The sequence below is a fragment of the Hyla sarda genome, chromosome 6, assembly GCF_029499605.1.
Source record: "Hyla sarda isolate aHylSar1 chromosome 6, aHylSar1.hap1, whole genome shotgun sequence".
Classification (NCBI taxonomy): domain Eukaryota; kingdom Metazoa; phylum Chordata; class Amphibia; order Anura; family Hylidae; genus Hyla; species Hyla sarda.
Genome location: NC_079194.1, coordinates 88,689,537 through 88,707,433, shown reverse-complemented (window position 1 = coordinate 88,707,433; position 17,897 = coordinate 88,689,537). Strand labels below are relative to the sequence as shown.

General features: G+C 39.3%; 1 protein-coding gene across 1 annotated transcript in view; it reads left to right on the top strand.

Annotated features, from left to right (window-relative positions):
- Positions 1-14,500, top strand: part of ERC2 (ELKS/RAB6-interacting/CAST family member 2) — a 950,023-nt gene extending 935,523 nt beyond the window's left edge. The window contains exons 18-19 of the mRNA XM_056528115.1: positions 8,267-8,398; positions 14,372-14,500. Of these exons, the coding sequence (XP_056384090.1) occupies positions 8,267-8,398; positions 14,372-14,500 (261 nt within the window). The remainder of the gene's footprint in view (positions 1-8,266; positions 8,399-14,371) is intronic.
- Positions 14,501-17,897: the final 3,397 nt, after the last annotated feature.

The following is a 17,897-nucleotide window of genomic DNA, read 5'->3' as shown; positions in this document are numbered from 1 at the left end:
AATAAAATATATTCTATATATCAGCAAGTAGTAACAATTTATATATTATTGGTTTTAATGCTTTAAAAAGTTGCTAAAATATAGTACCTGAGGATAACTCCCTTTTTAGTATAGGTATTCAGAAGCCATCTGGAGTTTGATTGTAGCCAAATTGTGGTGATGATTAAAGCAAAGATAATGTATATCTATCTATACATCCTGTAGCCCCCGAAAATTAAGAGTAGTGCAGATGCTGCTTGGATGTAGGGTAGACCTGTATCTACTAGAAAATCCTAGAAGAGTACAACTACAAATAAATACAACTTTGGCCCCTATCAGTGATTGTGAAAACTCTTATTGTTCCTAGTAAGTATTGTACTCCCAGCTTATTTTTTTGTTGTTGCAGTTTTTAGTTCCCTTCTCGTTCGTAATTCTAAGAGGTTATGGAAGCAACTTCCTTCTGCTTGCTTTTTGCCACACATTAATGTATCATGCCCTGCGGTGCTAAACTCTGCTTTCATTTGGAAGTATAAATCAGGGAGACCCGTGTAATGAGAAGGTTTATATGGATAACCCACATTTTGTTTTGCATCAGTTATTTCTTCGGAATTTTAATTCCAATTCACTAATAAAAAAAAACAATCTAAAGATGTTTAATATCCATATGAAGGGTTTCCAGATGGGCCACGTTTGAAGGGTTCAGGAGCTGAAATCTTTGGATTAGAAAACTATTCAGCCTGTAACACTTTGAAGCGCCTCTCGTGTATGCTAAGGCTCAATTGCTATTTTTCAAACAATGCTGAACTCTGTAGTGCCTGGAGGGGCAGTATGATGGTATTCATCTACCACCAAGAGGTCAGTTCCGTGTTGTGTTAATTTCCATTAATGTGTTTCATGAGTAACGGATTCGTCTTGATGCCATTTACATTCCTGATCAACCATGAACTTATGATTTCCATTCTCTTGTTATTCTCTGGCTGGGTTGACAAATACATTGAACTATAAGGAAACTTTGTACCTTTAAGGAAGTACCACATTCACTCAATATGGTCATATTGGAGCATAGAGGACGTAGGCAGGGAGGTCCTGGACACCATCTCCCATCTCCATTGCGCAAAGGGGTTAATTAACATATTAGCAATGGACTCTAAAACAGCATGTAACGCCGGTGAGTAATACATCATTTTAATCCGTTTCACTCACAATATAATCCAATGGGTTTAACGCTGATGAAACCGATGTCAGATTCACTTTAACCATATAGGAAGATATGTTACTTGTTTTTCCCAGGATTTCCCGTCTCCTATTGAAGTCACTGGGGGCAGGGTTTGTTGAAGTGACACTGCATGGCTTTTGTCATAGGAATGGGCACAGTTTTCCACCATGTGGAGGTTTAAGCAAGACACCTGACACTGCTTCGGGATTGTACGTAGTATATGTTCTGCTGTCAGGGGATTATGCGCCTATTCAAAACAGCTGTTATGTCGGCGGTGCTCACCCTATCCAGGTTCTATTCACCACAATATCCAAGAAAAGTAAAGAATGAGGCGGATCACTCACCGTTCCGATGCGGTGCACTTTATTAGAAGGTGAATACAGTGGCTACATACAGATAGATGTAAAAGGCAGGGCAGGAGGTGTTACAGAGCCCAGTCCAAAGCGACAGCGCCGTTTCACGCCCACTGGGCGTTTCCTCATGCCCGGAATTCCACGGGCCACTGTCTTCACCTTCTAATTAAGTGCACAGCATTGGACCGGTGAGTGATCCGCCTCTTTCTTTAATTTTCTTGGATATTGTATTTCCACCATGTGGATTTTGCCCCTGTAAACAAATCCTTAGTGAGTCCCTGGTGGGGCTCTACAATAAACTAGTGCAAATCAAGATATATGTATATTGTTCAGGGGACACTCCGCTGTCTATATCTTCTTTTTCCACCTATTGAAGGAGGCACAAGGGTCACGATTATGTGAATAAAATTGTATCGAAGGCCTAAAAATTGTATCGAAGACAGAAAAATCTTACAACATTTCCACTGTTCTAAAAGATTTCAGTCATAGATAAAATATTGTTTTTCACATAATATTGTTTTGACATTTGGATGTCATTTAAGGTGATATTAATGAATTAGTGACCACTTTCTGCTATTCTCACTTGAAAACAAAGTCAACCAATGATGATCAGAGTCAGAGTTCATGTTCTAAATCTGAAATTTAAACTTTTGCATGTAAGATCTTCTTCTTTATTTCTAGAAAATGTTGTTTTTTGGGTGCACAATATGTAGACTAAACTGTATTTAATCAGCCTACAAGTAACACAGTGCCTGTAGCATTTTAAAAATTGGTTCATATGTTTGTACATTGTTTATATGTGATTTAATGTATCTTCAAAGTTAAATTCTAATGTTTTGAAACATTTGTGTCTTACTAATGCAAAGTAGATTATACACTAGTGTTCCATGTGTACTTAGCAGACACTTTCCCATTCACTTGCTTTTAAAATGATCAACATAAATATGTTTAAAATATAATAGAAAAAATAAATGTCCACTAGGCGGCTCTGTTCTGTTCCCTGCTACAATTAATACAGTGAGTTTGGTCTCCTTCCGGCCTGGCAGGAGACCAAACCCAGGAAGGCCTTCTCTGCACTGAGCTTGATTGACAGCTGCACATAGCCTCACTGAAAGCTGCACAGAGCCTCACTGAAAGCTGCAAAGACCCCACTGAAACATGCATAGTGTCTCACTGAAAGCTGCACAGATCCTGAGGTCTTCTATTCATCACTTTATCCACAAAATATGTCCCTGGAGGTAACAGGGCAAATCATAAATTCAACAACCTTTGAGGGGTTACCCTCTCGCGGGGATTAAACCCTTCACTAGAACCCCCCTTAAAAACAATCTTTATTCTTAGCTTGTTAAAATATTACCCCTTCACACTATTGTTAAAATTGTCAGTGGAGAGTATGGTGTTAGGGAGCTATAATAACTCCTCTCTTTGTATATGGAGCTTGTAATATATAATTCTCCGTGCCAATCTTCTATTGCTTTGGCGCAGAGTATACCTATGCTCTAAACTATTATTATCCCTCCACTGTTTAAAACTTACTACCAGCCCACCCGACGTTTCGGTGATAAATCACCTTTGTCAAGGTGACAAAGGTGATTTATCACCGAAACGTCGGGTGGGCTGGTAGTAAGTTTTAAACAGTGGAGGGATAATAATAGTTTAGAGCATAGGTATACTCTGCGCCAAAGCAATAGAAGATTGGCATGGAGAATTATATATTACAAGCTCCATATACAAAGAGAGGAGTTATTATAGCTCCCTAACACCATACTCTCCACTGACAATTTTAACAATAGTGTGAAGGGGTAATATTTTAACAAGCTAAGAATAAAGATTGTTTTTAAGGGGGGTTCTAGTGAAGGGTTTAATCCCCGCGAGGGGGTAACCCCTCAAAGGTTGTTGAATTTTTTTATTTTTTTTTCTATTCATCACAGCTCTGCAACGATGGGAGGGTGGAAGTGGTCCCTCAGCAGGCTTCAGTGACGTCATGCCTGCTGTGAAACGCCCACTTTCTCCTGTTGGGAGATTGCACTATGTTAGCAAGAAAAATGGTAAGAAACAGAGCTTTTTAAAGCTCTGGAATTTTTTTTTTTTATAAAGGTGGGAGGAGTGTTAGAAGTTGTTAGGAAACATAGCCTGGATTAGTTTAGAACAGTTCATTTGGTGACAGGTACTCTTTAAGAGAGAGGCTTAGACACAAGCACAAGTACATAGTTCTAACACAAGTACATAGTTCTAAGGAGGTACACAGTTAATAGATTCAATAAGAAGGCAATTTTCTTGTGACCTTGGTTTATATGCATAGTATTGCAACAAGGAGCAATTCATACATCATCATGTATGAATTCTGTAGAACAGTTTCTTGTGTGATGACCTCTTCTTTGATGTAAATGAAAATGTGTATTGCCTGCGATGGCTTCCGGTGTTCTATATCTGACTTATGTTATAGAGCTCTGTGCAGGTGTCTGACATAGAACATTCTACGATTACAGAAAAGGAGCCTCAGAGGCTGTGATATGTTGAATACAGGTGAAAAATATTGGGCAAAACATCCCTTTTATTTTCATTGACTGATAGTTGTTAAACAAATAAGAAGTAATAATATTGAATCCTAAAATAAGTAAAATAAATTCAGAATTCTCTATCAACTCTTAGTGCTAGAAGGATTTTTTTTATTTCAACATACGATATATCAGGGCTAGGCAAATACCAAAGCCAGAATGCATCTGCTTGTGGTGGATCAAATGATTCTCAAACTGTCCTGCTGGCAACTTGGTTCAACACATTACATTTTGACTTCTACAGTGGATTTCCCATTGTCGGCAAGGGCATACATACCTCAGAGGCAGTCAATTTGATAGCTATGTAATCCATTTCAAGTTTCCCTAGTAAGTGAAGAACAGGTTTATTGCACCAACCGGTACACAGGTAGGGAATTTGCAGCGCTGTCCACAACCAAGATGTATAAATCTTTTGCTTTATTAATACATGTAACGCGTTTCAAGGACGCTCTGTTCTCTTCTTCAGACATGATGTCTGAAGAAGAGGACAAAGCGTCCTTGAAACGCGTTACATGTATTAATAAAGCAAAAGATTTATACATCTTGGTTGTGGACAGCGCTGCAAATTCCCTACCTTTGTACCGGTTGGTGCAATAAACCTGTTCCCATATTCCCACGCTGCTGCGAGGGTGGGTCTAGCTGCAGTCCAAAGTGATTACCCACGCAACCATCCGAAAGGACTTTCCACACATACTCCTACGAGTGTTGTGCCTCAAATCAGCACAACTGGATCCGGTGAGTCTCTCTGCCTTTGGGTCCGGTCCGGTTTAATACTGTTCTTCACAGTGGAGCGCTTTGTCTCTTTCTCTCTTCCTAGTAAGTGAAGGGAAGTTTAAAAGAGCTGCTCTTCTCCATTGACTTAGACGGACAAAAAAATGTCCAGTGTTTAGCCGAGAGGGGCAGTGTCACGAGAACCAGAAAGATTCGGGCCTGGGGCATCAGAGTGGCAGCTGGAGGAGATCAGATAGGTGAGTATAATTTTTTTTTATACCAACCCTGTTTATATATATATATATATATATATATATATATATATATATATATAAACATTTTTAAGATAGTGCCATATTTTGCTGCATATCTGCTGCTGCATATTTTCATACCCATTTAAGTCAATGGGTAGCAAAATCAACTGCAGAAAATACGCAGCAAAATCCTATCCTTATGGCCAGACAACCCTATTAAGGATCAGTGGGATTATTATCTCATATAAGTAACTTCTTTTATTCCACATATTTCAGTTATGAATTTTCTATTTCTGTATGTGCTATGCTATGCAGAGTGCCTTTCTTAGTGTTAGTGTTTAGAATGTGTGTGTGCATGTGTGTTCGAGGGAGATATAGAAAGTGCAGGCACTGCTGAATTACTATAAAGACAGTCTTTCAGAGAGGTATGTTGTGGGGAACATAGTTGCACACAGTATATGAAATGGTGGTACTCATTTGTGAAGAAACAGGAATATATGTATGCAGTCCAAGAATGCAAAGATGACAAAGGCTCTCCCCAGATAGACGCCAGTCTAACACTCATAGTGGCTTGCGGCCGCCTGTATCTGCACGAATGTACTGAAAATAATAATGAAGTCACACTGTATCTGATGAGTGCCTTTGTCATCTTTGCATTCTTAGACAATATATACATATATATATATATATATATATATATATATATATATATATTAAATTTGAGTAGCCATATTAGTCCAGTGATGCAGATGCTAATCAAAAAATTTTTCAATGCTGCTTTTTTATTGGACTACATTGGTGAAACCGGCGGGTGAAAGGATGAATCTACACAGATATTTCATAAACCGCCATAAAGAAAATGACTACTGCACCCCAGTTGAACACCATTTTACCCAATCAGGCCACTCCATACATGACCTTACAATCAGGATACTGAGCGGGAATTTCAAAAACACACAAAAGAGAAAGACATTTGAAGCTAAAATGATACTGTTTTTTATTCCAAAAACAGGGGACTCAATGTGGATTTGAGTTTTTTATTTCATTATCAAAATTTCTTATAACCTGTGCTGGATTATTTTTTGCATGTCACTTTGTCCTGCTTAATTACATTCTCTCCCCTGCTCCCCCCTCCCTCCCCCTTTTTCTCATCCTTATCTATTTAGTCTGTGTTCCTATAGCAGGACAATTTATGGCCCATCTTAGTGTGAATTCTCCACATATACTGTCTTAACCCCTGCATATTTGTGAGATGTAACCTGTGTCTTCTGCTTGTGAGCTTAGATTTGATTTGGACTTGATAAAGGGAGGAATCCCGAAAGCTTGTCTTTACAAAAGGTATCACGAGATCCTGCAACGTTTTTCGATTTGCTTTGCATATTCCTATATATATATATATATATATATATATATATATATATATATATATCTATGGGAATATGCAAAGCAGCTCATTACATCACCTTTTCAGGTAATGTTCCCTGGTATCAGCTTAGCACCTGTTAAGGAATATAAAAAGCTGATCGGGATTTTATGCCAAGCCAGACTACTCCCCAAAAGTGAAGTTTCTACCCATCTGCAGACAGCTGTTTCGTGGTTTTTGCCACTTGTCAGTACAGAGCAGGGTGATCTGGCTTGGCTGGGGTAAGAGGCCTGAGAGCAGCTAAAGGGGATGAGTATTTGCCTCAGGGCAAGGCCACCACTCCTGGTGTAACGTAGCTTCAGAAGGCCATTAAGCACTCCGCGGGCATATATATATATATATATATATATATATATATATATGCATCAAGATATGTATGAAGCTCTCAGTGAAAGCTCATGCCTTGTGTGCACTTTATCATTGTTCAGCAAAATCCTCCCATAAAATAAATGTCTGGGGGTAAGGTTTGGAATTTGTGCCAGAACTTTCGTAGAAAGGGCCTTTTATATCTAAATCAACTGAACAGTAAAGTCAGAAAAAGTAACATCCAATTCATCATGTGGTCGTGACAAGTCAAATTAAGCGACTCTAATCCATGGAAAATCGAGACTTGACCTCTCGCATATGGAATCTAATTTATGTCAACCATCCACCTGTGTTCACCTCGTGTATTGCCATGAATGCTGCAGGACACCAGTCCACTTCACAATGTTAGTTCTCTACAGTGAGGTAGTGGGTTTTTAGTTTCCATTTTTTCCCATCAGTAGGTAACAATAATATAGTGTTATCCTGTTTCATAACGTATGAGAAGGCACTGTAGCAGATCAACTTCTAGTCCCTTAAAGGAAATCTGTCATCAGTATCAGCCGCACTAACCTGTCATACAGGCTTGTAGTGCGGGTGATACTGATCAAAATGATACAATGTCCTGAATGGCCCAGCCGTAGCACCGTTATAGCTGTTTTTCTTTTTATGTAAATGAGGTCCTTGGGGCATGGACGGAGCTTGGATCGGAGCTTCATGAACCCCACGTGATCTTCTGCTTGGCGGGCGCTCCCCCTGGCTCATCAATATGCACGGCCTCCCTCCCTGCTCTCACGGCAGGTTTTCACCACGGCGCATGCGCCGCTCTTAGAGTTCACCCGGTAGTGACGTCAGTTTCAGCTTCATGAGGCTGAAACTGACGCTGCTTCCGGGTGTACTCTGGTAGCGGCACATGCGCCGTTTCACAAGAGCAGGGAGGGAGGCCGTGCATATTGTTGAGCCTGGCAGAAGATCACGTGGGCTGCCCAGTGCTCCGGTCCTAGCTCCGCCCATGCCCCAAGGATCTAATTTACATAAAAAAGAGAAACAGCGATAACGGCGCAACAGCTGGGCCAATCAGGACATTGTAAGTATCATTTTGATCAGTATCACCCGCACTACAAGCCTGTATGACAGGTAAGTGCAGGTGATACTGATGATAGATTTGCCTTAAAGGGGTACTCCAGAGCTAAGACATCTTATCCCCTATCCGAAGGATAGGGGATAAGATGCCTGATCACGGGGGTCCCGCCGCTGCACCCCATTACAATCAGGTCAGATTGTGAAATCCTTAAGAAGCAGCCCACCTTTCTTGTGCTTCCTTTTTACTACACAGTTGCCAGAAAGTGGGAGTTTTGTTGCAAACCTTTTGTGTTATGTCATACATGTTGCGGCCATATCTTTTTGAGTATAAGAATTGTAACATCTACAGTACTTTCATGATTTGCTTATTTTCTTTTTTTCTCCAGACACAAAACAGGATGAAGTTAATAGCAGACAACTATGAAGATGACCATCACCACCATCATCATCACCACCATCACCACCATCATCGTTCTCCTGGGAGAATGCTCTCTAGCCATAGACCCTCTCCAGATCAGGTTAGATGTCTACTATATATATATATATATATATATATATATATATATGTGTGTGTGTGTGTGTGTGTGTGTGTGTGTGTTACAGTTAAAACTAGTTTTTAGTTAAAACTAGTTTTCCCTAGTGAAAACTTTGTGAAAACTAATATTGACAGCTTTTCCCCTGTGAAAACTAGTTTTGACTGAATGCCTTTGTGTAAACTAGAATTGATAATTTTTTCTAGTTAAAACCAGCTTTTACTCCAGCTGTTTCAAAACTACAACTCCCAGCATTCTCAGATAGCCAAAGGCTGCCCGGGCATGCTGGTAGTTGTAGTTTTGAAACATCTGGGAAACACTGCCATACACTAAGCAATCTTGGCCTGTCTGCTCAGCTCCTCCCCCTTCTCCATCCCATCCTACCCCCTGTTGTGCATGTGATCTCAGATTCACACAGAGGCCTGCTGGGGTCAGAGGAAAGATTTGAGACTTCAAAAAAACTGAAGGTTAGCAAGTTACAATGGTAACAGTATAAATACTGTGCCCTGGCCCCTGCCATTTTATACTGCCCCACCCCAACATAGTGACATCACTGCATATTTACTGTATACTGTGACATCACTGTGTGCATTATCTTAGTACTGTGACATAATTGGGGTTATCCCTGTAATGTGGCATCACTAATCACTGTGCATTATCCATGTACTATGAGCATTATCCCTGTACCGTGAGCATATCCCTGTACCGTGACATCACTGCGTGTATTATCCCTTTACTGTGACATCACTGTTGTATTATCCCTGTACTGTGATATCACTGTGTGTATTATCCCTGTACTGTGACATCACTGTGTGTATTATCCCGATACTGTGACATCACTGTGTGTATTATCCCGATACTGTGACATCACTGTGTATATTATCCCTGTACTGTGACATCACTGTGTATTATCCCTGTACTGTGACATCACTGTGTGTATTATCCCGATACTGTGACATCATTTGGCATCATAATCCCTGTAATGTGACATGACTCACACAGAGGCCTGCTGGGGTCAGAGGAAAGATTTCCCTCAAACAGGTTTGCCTAGTTAAAACTAGTTTTAACCCCTTGTGACGTACATACTGATACTAAATGGGAGACTTTTAAAAATATCTTAAATTCTCACTGTAAAATGTTAATACCTTATGGGAATAAAAGAATCAGGAATAAAAGAAAACCAATATGGATGAATAAAAATGGAAAGGGGGAAATAAATGACAAAAATAAAGCATTTAAACTACTAAAACAGGTCAGCAGTGAAAAAGGATCAAAAAGCTATAGAGAAAAATGTAAAATATGTAAAAAAAAACAGATAAAAGCCGCAAAAATAGAAATAAAAAAAGAGTTGCCAAATAGAGTAAAACTTACCCCAAAATGTTCTTATACTATATAAATAGCAAAAAGGTTAGAAATGAAAGTGTTGGCCCTTTAAAAAATGAGAAAGAAGAAATTAGAAACGGGGATCAGGAAAAAGCAAATATATTAAGCAAATTCTTCTCTACTGTATTCACCGAGGAAAATGAAATGCCAAGTGAAATACAGTGAGATAAGGTAAACTCCCCAGTACAGGTCACCTGCCTAACCCAGGAAGAAGTACAGTGCCGCCTACAAAAAATCAAAATAGACAAATCACCAGGTCCAGATGGCATTCACCCCCGTGCTCTAAAGGAATTAAGTAATGTAATAGACAGACCCCTATTTTTAATATTCAGGGACCCTATAGTGACAGGGACTGTTCCCCAGGACATGCGCATGGCAAATGTGGTGCATTTATTTAAAAAGCGGTCAAAAGTTGCCCCCAGTAATTATAGGCCTGTTAGTTTAACCTCCATTGTATATCAATTGTTTGAAGGTTTCCTAAGGGATGCTATTTTTTAGTATCTTGATAAAAATAAATGTATGACTCCATATCAGCATGGATTTATGAGGGATCGGTCCTGTCAAACTAACCTGATCAGCTTTTATGAGGAGGTGAGCTCGAGACTCCACCAGGGGGAATCGCTGGATGTCATATATCTGGATTTTTCCAAAGCATTTGATACGGTGCCACATAAAAGGTTGGTGCATAAAATGAGAAGGATGGGGCTGGGGGAGAATGTGTGCAAGTGGGTAAGTAACTGGCTCAGGGATAGGAAACAGAGGGTGGTTATTAATGGTACTTATTCTGATTGGGTGACTGTTACTAGTGGGGTACCACAGGGGCCAGTCTTGGGTCCTGTTCTATTTAATATATTCATTAATGACCTTTTAGAGGGGTTGAATAGTAAAGTAGCAATCTTTACAGATGATACTAAACTCTGTAAAGCGGTAAGCACAATAGAGGACAGTGCACTATTACAAATGGATCTCGATAGGTTGGAGGTTTAGGCTGGGAAGTGGCAGATGAGGTTCAACACTGATAAATGTAAGGTAATGCACATGGGGAAGAATAATCCGGGACAGGGTTATATATTAAATGGGAGCATACTTGGGATGACTGACGTAGAAAAGGACTTAGGGGTCTTAGTTAACAGTAAATTTAGCTGTAGTGACCAGCATCGGGCAGCTGCTGCTAAGGCAAATAAAATCATGGGGTGCATCAATAGGGGCATAGATGCCCACGACAAGGAAATAATTGTACAAATCACTAGTCAGACTACACATAGAATACTGTGTACAGTACTGGGCAACAGTGTACAAGAAAGATATAGTGTAGCTGGAGAGTGTTCAAAGACGTGCAACCAGAGTAATACAGGGAATGGGAGGACTACAGTACCTAGAAAGATTATCAGAATTAGGGTTATTTAGTTTAGAAAAAAGGCTTAATGGCAACCTAATAACTATGTATAAATATATCAGGGGACTGTACAGAGATCTCTCCCATGATCTATTTATACTCAGGACTGTAGCTATAACAAGGGGGCACCCGCTACGTCTTGAGGAAAGAAGGTTTCTACACTAGCACAGACGGGGGTTCTTTACTGTGAGAGCAGTGAGACTATGGAATGCTCTGCCTGAGGAGGTGGTCATGGTGAACTCTGTAAAAGAGTTCAAAAGGGGTCTGGATGCATTTTTGGAGAGTAATAACATTGCTGGTTATGTATACTAGATTTATAGGGACAGAAAGTTGATCCAGGAATTTATTCTGACTGCCATATTTGGAGTCGGGAAATAATTTTTACCTCTAGTATGAGGTTTTTTTTTCCTTCCTCTGGATCAACTCAGTAGGGAATCATTAGGGATATAGGTTGAACTTGATGGACTCTGGTCTTTTTTCAACCTTATGAACTATGTTGCTATGTTACATGAACGTCATGCAGATACTGGCCACCGTTAAACGTGTAGTGCTGTGCCTGGTAAGATGGTGGCTGAAGCCGACAAGGGAAAAAGAAAGAGGAGCCACAACAGGGATTGAGGGGAGGTGGGTGGTGGAAATTGCTGCCTGCTATGGAGGAACTGTTGCCTACAATGGGGGAACTGCTGCCTCCTATAGGGAAACTGCTGCCTGCTATAGGGGAACTGCTGCCAACTATGAGGGAACACTTGCCTACTATGGGGGACCTCTGCTGCCTACCTAATGTGGGGGACTTCTACTGGATACCTAATGTGGGGGAAATCTGCTAGATACCTACTGCTGGGGACTTCTGCAGCCTACCTAATGTGGGGAGCTATCTACTACCTACAAGCTATTATGGAGACTAACTACCAAGCTAATAGGGGGGCTACCTACATAGTTTATATGAGGGTTTTCATTTATGGGACAGCTATCCAGAGAATTTACTTTTACATTCATTATGGTTTTTTTTTATATATCAAAAAGCCCTTCCCTAAAAAAAACCTGAAAACATCCTCTTATTCCCATAAAAAATTGTATCGTAATTGTTATCAGTGAGTACATAATAAAAAGTATTGGTACTCGGTCTTAAAAAAAAATGGTATCAGGACATCCCTAATAGATTTTTTTGGTATGACTATCTCTCTTACAAGTAGAGAATTTCTAATCTAGAAAAATGCAAAAAACCACTGCATGTATCAACAAATTTACTACTAATATAAAGTAAAATATGTCACAAAAAAAATCCTCAAGCAAAAAAAAAAAAAAAAAAAAAATTCTAGTTAGTTTGTACAAAGGCGTTCAGTAAGTATTCTAGTTTGTATGAAGGCATTCAGTAAATATTCTAGTTTGTATGAAGGCATTCAGTAAAAAACTGGTTTTAACTAGGAAAAAGCAGATAATTCTAGTTTTCAAAAAGGCGTTCAGTCAAAACTAGTTTTCACTAGGGAACAGCAATAAATTCTAGCAGTCAATTCTAGTTTTCACAAAGACATTCAGTCAAAACTAATTTTTACAAAGGCATTTAGTTAAAACTAGTTTTTACTAGGGAAAACTAGTTTTAACTAAAAACTAGTATTTAACTGTAACATATATATATATATATATATATATATATATATATATATATATATAAATTTCACTCAGAAATGTTTGTCTTATATGAGAATAATTTTCTTTTACAGAGTTAGTATACATTTTCACCTACTATACTCTCTGATGTTGATGATAAGCACTTGGCATACACACAAAGATTCTCAGACTCTTATTAACTCCAGATTTGTTCTAACTTGTGGAGACAAGAAGATGAAACCCCTATGGTTGGAATAGGCTAAAACTTTGGCATGACATACAGTTGACATCATCTTGAAGATGGCTGTATGGTCTAGAAAGCATTTACTAAAACAGATGGTTACCCAATTGTGGTTTGTAGTTTTCAATTTTTGCCAGTGAATGTAGCGGTCAGGCAAGTATAGGGAGTGATTTAAAGGGATTTTCCAGGAATAGAAAAGCAGAGCTAATTTCTTTTAAAAACCACTCCCCGTCTGTCTCCAGGTTGGTTGTGGTTCTGCAGCTCAGTTCCATTGAAATGAATATAGCCAAGTTGTAATACCACACCCAACCTGGAGACAGGGAGCGTTTTTTTTTAAAGAAATTAGCTCTCTTTTTTCTATTCCTGGATAACCCCTTTAAAAATTGTGTGGACCCCTTGCTTACCTTCAGTTTTTGACACACTAGCTCTTCAGAAAGGTTCCAGCAAAGGCAAGTAGATAGTCTAGGTCTTCAGTGAGGGTAAACTTACATTAGCCAGCCTGATTGGTCATTTTTTCATAACACAATGCTGTTTATGTTGCTTTTGGTTAATAATACTATAGGAGAGACTTTGAAAAAGTTTTTTCTCAATGAGGCTGGAAAAGTCAGAGGAGGTAAATTGTTACAGGGAATAGGCGAACAATGGTGGTTGAGATAGGGTCACACCTGTAAAAAGGTATAGGCCAGCATTTATCATTGTAGGTGTAAGTGAAGCACTTTTCTACACCTTTTTTTTTGTGTGTGCTGGTAATGTGTAGGAGCACCAAATTTATTAAATGGTCACTGAGCATTTAATACATTTTGTGCAGGTCACATTTTCTGAAATTTCTCTCTTCACATACACCATAAAGCTAAGCTAAGTCTGGGTTGGTGTAGTTTTAGAGACTTTTCAGTGGCTTTGCGCCTTTTTTTCGCCTTTTTACAAAAAAGCGCAGTTCATAAAACCCTTCCATATAACGTGTATTGCCAAAATCTGGGGATTGCAAATCAGCAGAAATGTGTAAACCAAAAGGCGCAAATAAACCCTGCTTGCGCTTTTCTTGCGCCTTTTCTAGGCACAAAAAAACTGTCTAAAGACAATGATAAATGACGGCCATAAAGCGGAAACATTGTGGCATATCTTTTATGTTTTGATGGTCTTGAAGGACATTTTCAGTGTTTTTGTATAAAGCTGTAGTCTTTGTATGTCTAATATAGTCTGTGGTTTTGCCTTTAGGCCTCCTAATGTAGACATTAGAAGTGTGAATGTATTGTCAAAACATTAGGATTTCTCAAAATTGAAAACTTTGATTGTTGTTATTAATAAAAGATTGCATTTTGCTTGCCTTTAGGTCCTCATTAAGCCCAAGACATTTAGCGCTTTAAAAGTAACAGACCCAGTTCGTGTCAAATGTATTGTGAGTGGAATTTTGCCAAAAATGTGTTTTATTAAAATAAAAGTTATTTTGGCAGTGGAATGATGACATTTAAACAATTTAATAATTTACTGTAAATGGAGCCGTGATTCCCCCTTACAAAAAAGAAATGTCTTTGAGAGAGATCCCATGCCGCTCTGCAGCTCAGGATTCCTTATGCTCTTTGAATCTCTGCAGTATTTCAAACATATCTCCAGGGAGAGAAGTTACAAAGGAAAAATGTGTATGTATCAAAGATATGCCCATTTATTTATAAAAAACTATGACCTAAAATACAGGTTACCTTACATTCAAAGAGCTACTAGTAGCTTACCTACTTCTGGTAACTAGGTAGAACAAAACCCAAATACATCCATGAAAGGAAAAATACATGTATCATGTTTGATATTAAATTTGATTGGTCTTTTTTGTGGCAAGATAAAATCAATAAATAAAAGTTATGTAGTAGATGGGGGGATCAAGGGTCTTTAAGGGGTTGGACATTGGCATACGGAAGAGAGTCAGCTTTCTTCTGAAAGAGAGCTGTTTTGCTGGTAGGTTGAAAACCCATTACATGGGTTTACCATACTGTGCCATTATGGAATCCACCTCTTTAAAGAAAAACAGGTTGTTAGAGATACATCTGCTAATAGAATGAAAGGTGTCACAAAGGGCATGTGTGATCCCCTATAACCAATCAACCAAGCGGCTCTTGTGTGGCCACTTATGAGGCACACAGTGAGTCAGACATTGACCAACCAGACAGCCACCTGTAGGTGATACGTGCGAATCAGTTTTTTTTTCTTCTGAAGAAGAGCTGTTTTCCATAAAAGGGTAGAATGAGAACCCAATAAATGTAACATAGTAGTAACATAGTTTATAAGGTTGAAAAAAGACTAGAGTCCTCAAGTTCAACCTATACGTGCGAAACTGTTTTTTTCCTTCTGAAGAAGAGATGTTTTCCATACAAGGGTAGGGTGAGAACCCAATAAATGTAACATAGTAGTAACATAGTTCATAAGGTCGAAAAAAGACTAGAGTCCTCAAGTTCAACCTATAACCCTAATGAGTCCCTACTGAATTGATATCGATCTAGAATCCATAACCTGTAATGTTATTAATCTCCAAAAATGCATCCAGACCCCTTTTAAATTCTTTTACAGAGTTCACCATGACCACCTCCTCTGGCAGAGAATTCCACAGTCTCACTGCTCTTATTATTATTAGTTATTAGGTCTCCCCTAAGCATTCTTTTTTCTAAACTAAATAACCCTAATTCTGATAATCTTTCTGGTTACTGTAGTCCTCCCATTCCCCGTATTACTCTGGTTGCCCGTCTTTGAACCCTCTCCAGATCCACTATATCTTTCTTGTACACTGGTGCCCAGTACTGTACACAGTATTCTATGTGTGGTCTTACTTATGATTTGTACAGCAGTAGAATTATTTCCTTGTCATGGGCATCTATACCCCTATTGATGCACCCCATGATTTTGCCTTAGCAGCAGCTGCCCGACACTGGTCACTACAGCTAAATTTACTATTAACTAAGACTCCCAAGTCCTTTTCCACGTCAGTCGTCCCAAGTGTTCTCTCATTTAATACATAATCCCAGCACGGATTTTTCCTCCCCATGTGCATTACCTTACATTTATCGGTGTCGAACCTCATGTGCCACTTCCCGGCCCAAACCTCCAACCTATCCAGATCCATTTGTAACAGTGCAATGTCCTCTATAGTGTTTACCGCTTTACAGCGTTTAGTATCATCTGCAAAGATTGCAACTTTACTATTCAAGCCCCTCTACAAGGTCATTAATAAATATATTAAATAGAACAGGGCCCAAGATGGACCCCTATGGTACCCCACTAGTAACAGTCACCCAATCAGAATAAGTACCATTAATAACCACGCTCTGTTTCCTATCACTGAGTCAGTTCCTTACCCACTTGCACACATTCTCCCACAGCCCAATCCTTCTCATTTTGTGCACCAACCTTTTATTTAGGCACCGTATAAAATGCTTAGGAAAAATCCAGAAATACGACATCCAGTGATTCCCCCTGGTCCTGTCTGGAGCTCACCTCCTCATAAAAGCTGATCAGGTTAGTTTGACAGGACCGGTCCCTCATAAAGCCATGCTGATATAGAGTCATACATTTATTTTTATCAAGATACTCCAAAATAGCATCTTTTCGAAAACCCTCAAACAATTTACATACAACGGAGGTTAAACTAACAGGCCTATAATTCCCGGGGTTACCTTTTGGTCCCTTTTTAAATATTGGCACCACATTTGCCATGCTCCAGTCCTGGGGAACAGTCCCTGTTACTATAGAGTCTATGAATATTAAAAATAGGGGTCTGTCTATTACATTACTTAATTCCTTTAGAACACAGGGGTGAATGCCATCTGGACCTAGCAATTTGTCTATTAAGATTTTTTGTAGGCAGCACTGTACTTCTTCCTGGGTTAGACAGGTGAACTGTTCTGGGGAGTTTACCTTATCTCACTGTATTTCACCTGGCATTTCCTTTTCCTCGGTGAATACAGTGGAGAAGAATTTGTTTAATATATTTGCTTTTTCCTGATCCCCATTTATAATTTCTTCCTCATAATTTTTTTTAAAGGGCCAGCACTTTCATTTTTAACCTTTTTGCTATTTATATAGTTAAAAAACATTTTGGGGTTAGTTTTACTCTCTTTGGCAATAAGTCTTTCTGGCTCTTTTTTTGCGGTTTTTATCAGTTTTTTTTTTACATGTTTTAAATCTTTCTCTGCAGCTTTTTAATACTTCTTCACTGCCATCCTGTTTTTGGGTTTACCACACTGTGCCAATATATAATCACCTCCCAGTTTCATCAGCATTCTATTGCAGAGAGAGAGGAACAGAGAGCAGTGTGTTGCACAGAAAAGCTTTTTTACAGCAGCGTTTCACCTCAAGCCCAAATCCAGGCTAGAAGCACTGATAGGGACAGGAGTTAGATTGAGAGAGAAAGTGCAATTTTGGGTGTAGTACACAGCAACTGTGTGCTGCAGCACTGGTGTGTACAACAACTGAAAAGCTAATAGTATCCAACCAGTTAGAGTGAGCAGAGCACTAAAATCGTATTGTCCTCTATTAAGTGTAACCTGTGCGTACATCTAAGTGGTGTACCATTTTGTTCTTGTTAAAGTCTTAAGGGCCTAGATACTGTGAAAGGCCAGCCAAAAGTACACACCTGCTGGTGTTGTAGACAAATATTGTTTTTAAGCGTACTGGAGCCCATTGTCCTCCCCTCATTTTGTTCCTGTTAAAGTCTCCAGCCACCTCCAGGCTGTCTCATTCTGCAACTATATGGTCTCCTCAAGCTTACACCACCTCCAGGCTGTGTCATTCAGCCACTATATGATCTCCTTATGCTGCCGCCAACTCCAGGCTGTGTCATTCAGCCACTATATGGTCTCCTCATGCTGCCGCCT